Source organism: Plasmopara halstedii (assembly GCF_900000015.1).
Source record: "Plasmopara halstedii genome assembly, contig: Scaffold_484, whole genome shotgun sequence".
In the NCBI taxonomy this organism is placed as follows: domain Eukaryota; phylum Oomycota; class Peronosporomycetes; order Peronosporales; family Peronosporaceae; genus Plasmopara; species Plasmopara halstedii.
In genome coordinates, this window is record NW_020187404.1 from 11,457 (window position 1) to 14,226 (window position 2,770).

Here is a 2,770-nt window from a genome sequence, read left to right on the forward strand (position 1 = left end):
TATCCGAGTGAAAGCGATCGGCATCGCTCATGAATCCTGGACTTTGAGATGAATATAGAAACATGGCACCTTTAATACCTTCAGATGTATCCGGACGTACAAAACCTTCTTTACGAGCACGCAATCGATCTTTCTCAAGCTGCTCTTTGTCACAAAGTGCATCTCGCTGAGATCGTGTCCGTGCAGGAATGTTTTTAAACGTGGTAACTGCAGTTGACACGCGTGTCATGTTTTGGGCTAGTGGTTTCGACGATTAAATTGTTACCATGGTTTGAAGACATATATAGCGGCTGAGGTGGTTACTTCTTGACAAATTGAAACTACGCCATTTCATAAAATATATTATACAAGACGAATTATTATTTAGACTACCTAAAGGTGCTTCTGTAAATGAAAATTTTAGAGAAAAATCAAGTGAAAATCAAATACAGTTGTCCCTCGGATAACTAATAAATGCGGTAAGAAATCATATATGAGTCAGTTCAGGTTATTAGTTCTTCAATTTTTTTTCGAAGTGGTAAACTGCATTGCAAAATTACATTTACAATAAATATACCACCAGCACGTTTGGCAAAATGCGTAGAGGCTCGAGATAGTCAAAACGTCAAAAATCAATGGATGATTCAAAGTGCGCTTGCGACATAGACTACTCAAAAGTTTGACGTTGGAATGACTCGATCTGCTATTAGCTGCATCCTCAAAAACAGTCCCGAGCTCGAGACCATGACAGTTCTTGAACTTTCGGGCAAACGGCCCCGCGTTGCACATCACCCGCAGCTCGACGAAGCCTTGACAACATGGGTGCTTCAGTGCCAGACAAGGCATGTAACCATCACTGGAGATCTCATCAAAATTCGAAAAGTCTTCGCTGACTGACTCGGTTTGCGCGAGTATGCAAGCAAGTATTCCAATGAGTGGCTGCAACGCTTTCAAGAAAGAGATAAATTGCTGGCGCAGCAGATCAGGCAGTAATCGATGCTGCCTTCTTGCGCTTTTAGCAGTCACTGCTTGGTATGAGATGAAGGACGTGTTCAACATAGATGAAACTGGTATAAATATTTGCAATGTACTTTGCATAGGAGTTTTACTTGATGTCTTCGTAGGATTATTTCAAATCATGGTTCCAGGACAGGCCATTGCACAGCAGCAGATTGAGGAACGTAGACAAGACAAAGTAAGTTTGCTTGCATATAATCATGGTCTTTTAAGTGAAAGAATTAGCTAAACTATCATTCTCCCTTCTGCATCATAGGATCGCATCACTATTGCCTATGCTACCAACGTAGATGGATCAGAGAAACTCAAGCCATCGTTCATTGGAAAGGCCATTAAGCGTCGCTGTTTCAATCGTAAGATAGGTGAGCAACTGGTCTCTTTTATCGCAACACGTGGATTGCCGGCGCCCTCTTCTAGAAGTGGTTGAAAAGGGTTGACAACGACATGAAGGTACAATATGTAAACGCTTTAGCTGTGCTCTCACTTACTTCAATCACTGTTCTTTTGAGCAAAAGATATCTTCTTTTACTAGATAGCGCCACTTCTCATATAGTCGACGATCACGAGGTGAATGATGTTGAGGTGGTCTTCCTTCCGCCAAACGGCACGTCTTAGATCCAGCCCGTGCCTGCTGGGATAATCTCCGCATTCAAGCGACATTACAGGCGTTATCATCTTTAAATTGCTATTGATCGTGACAAAGAGGTGAAACCAACATCTATAGGATCGATCAGCTAGCCGCAATGAAATGGAGCAAAGCAGCTTGGGAGGAGATATCAGTAGCAACCTTGTTCGCCGCACTGGTCTCTTTGTAGGGCCTCCTCAAATATTGGTGCCCAATATGGATGAGCAATACATTGAAATCGCCCTGTGCGACGCAATCCAAATACTTCTTCGTAATAATCCCATGGCTAACAAAGAGCCTATGAGCCCAGTGATGGAGGATAACACAGCCAATCTGGGATCGAATGACGATGAGATGATAGCCATGGTTTAAGAGGCGGAAGAAGAGGAGAATGCCGATCAAGATAACGAAGACGTGGAAAAACAAATAGTAACGAATCTAGAAAAGCTAACGAGCCTCGCAATTACTGCTTCACTTCTGGATGTGACGAATTCCACAGATAGAGCCGTTTTCAGGCGCATTCGAGAACTGCAGAAATTTCTAAAAACGACAACAACAATCAGTTCGTGGCTGGTTTCAAAGTAGTCCAGCATGATTGTTTGGCACTTCGCTGTCTTCTACATAAAAAAAAGTCATTTTTGTAAATAATAATAGGTAATGCAGTCCTTGTCGCATTATATCCATGTGACAAAAAGACCCGAAGGGAGTGAATTCGGTAAAGCGCTATTAACCCGGGTAACTCAAAACTGGCTTCGATTTTACCAGTTATGAGTTAGTAATTGGCTACATACAAATACGCTTGCTGGAACAAACTTTTGGTAGTTATTCGAGGTTAGGAGTTACCCGGATATGGGTTATCCGAGGGACGACAGTAACTAACAGCGTATTGATTTGTTAATCATGTAGGTGCCCTGTGTAAGATAATAGTTTTAAACTAACCTATGTTGTCTCTGCGGATCACTGAGCCGAATGTGCTTCAATACTTATGAGGCTCAGGGGACAGATGGGCTGTTAGTCTCATGCAGTGCAAACTATAAGTGTAACAGGATTACACATACCCTGGTAACAGGGGTGTGTGTCACACCAGATGTGCATGATGTGACCACACCCAAACAAGAATACGGTACGGGGCTGGATAGCCAGTAGTTA

General features: G+C 42.6%; 1 protein-coding gene across 1 annotated transcript in view; it reads right to left on the reverse strand.

Moving 5' to 3' along the window:
• The window catches only part of PHALS_10545 (Ca2 /calmodulin-dependent protein kinase, EF-Hand protein superfamily), a gene marked incomplete at both ends in the record, with an annotated part of 3,181 nt that extends 2,952 nt beyond the window's left edge, over positions 1–229 (reverse strand). The window contains one exon of the mRNA XM_024725988.1: positions 79–229. Within this exon, the coding sequence (XP_024576710.1) occupies positions 79–229 (151 nt within the window). The remainder of the gene's footprint in view (positions 1–78) is intronic.
• Positions 230–2,770: the final 2,541 nt, after the last annotated feature.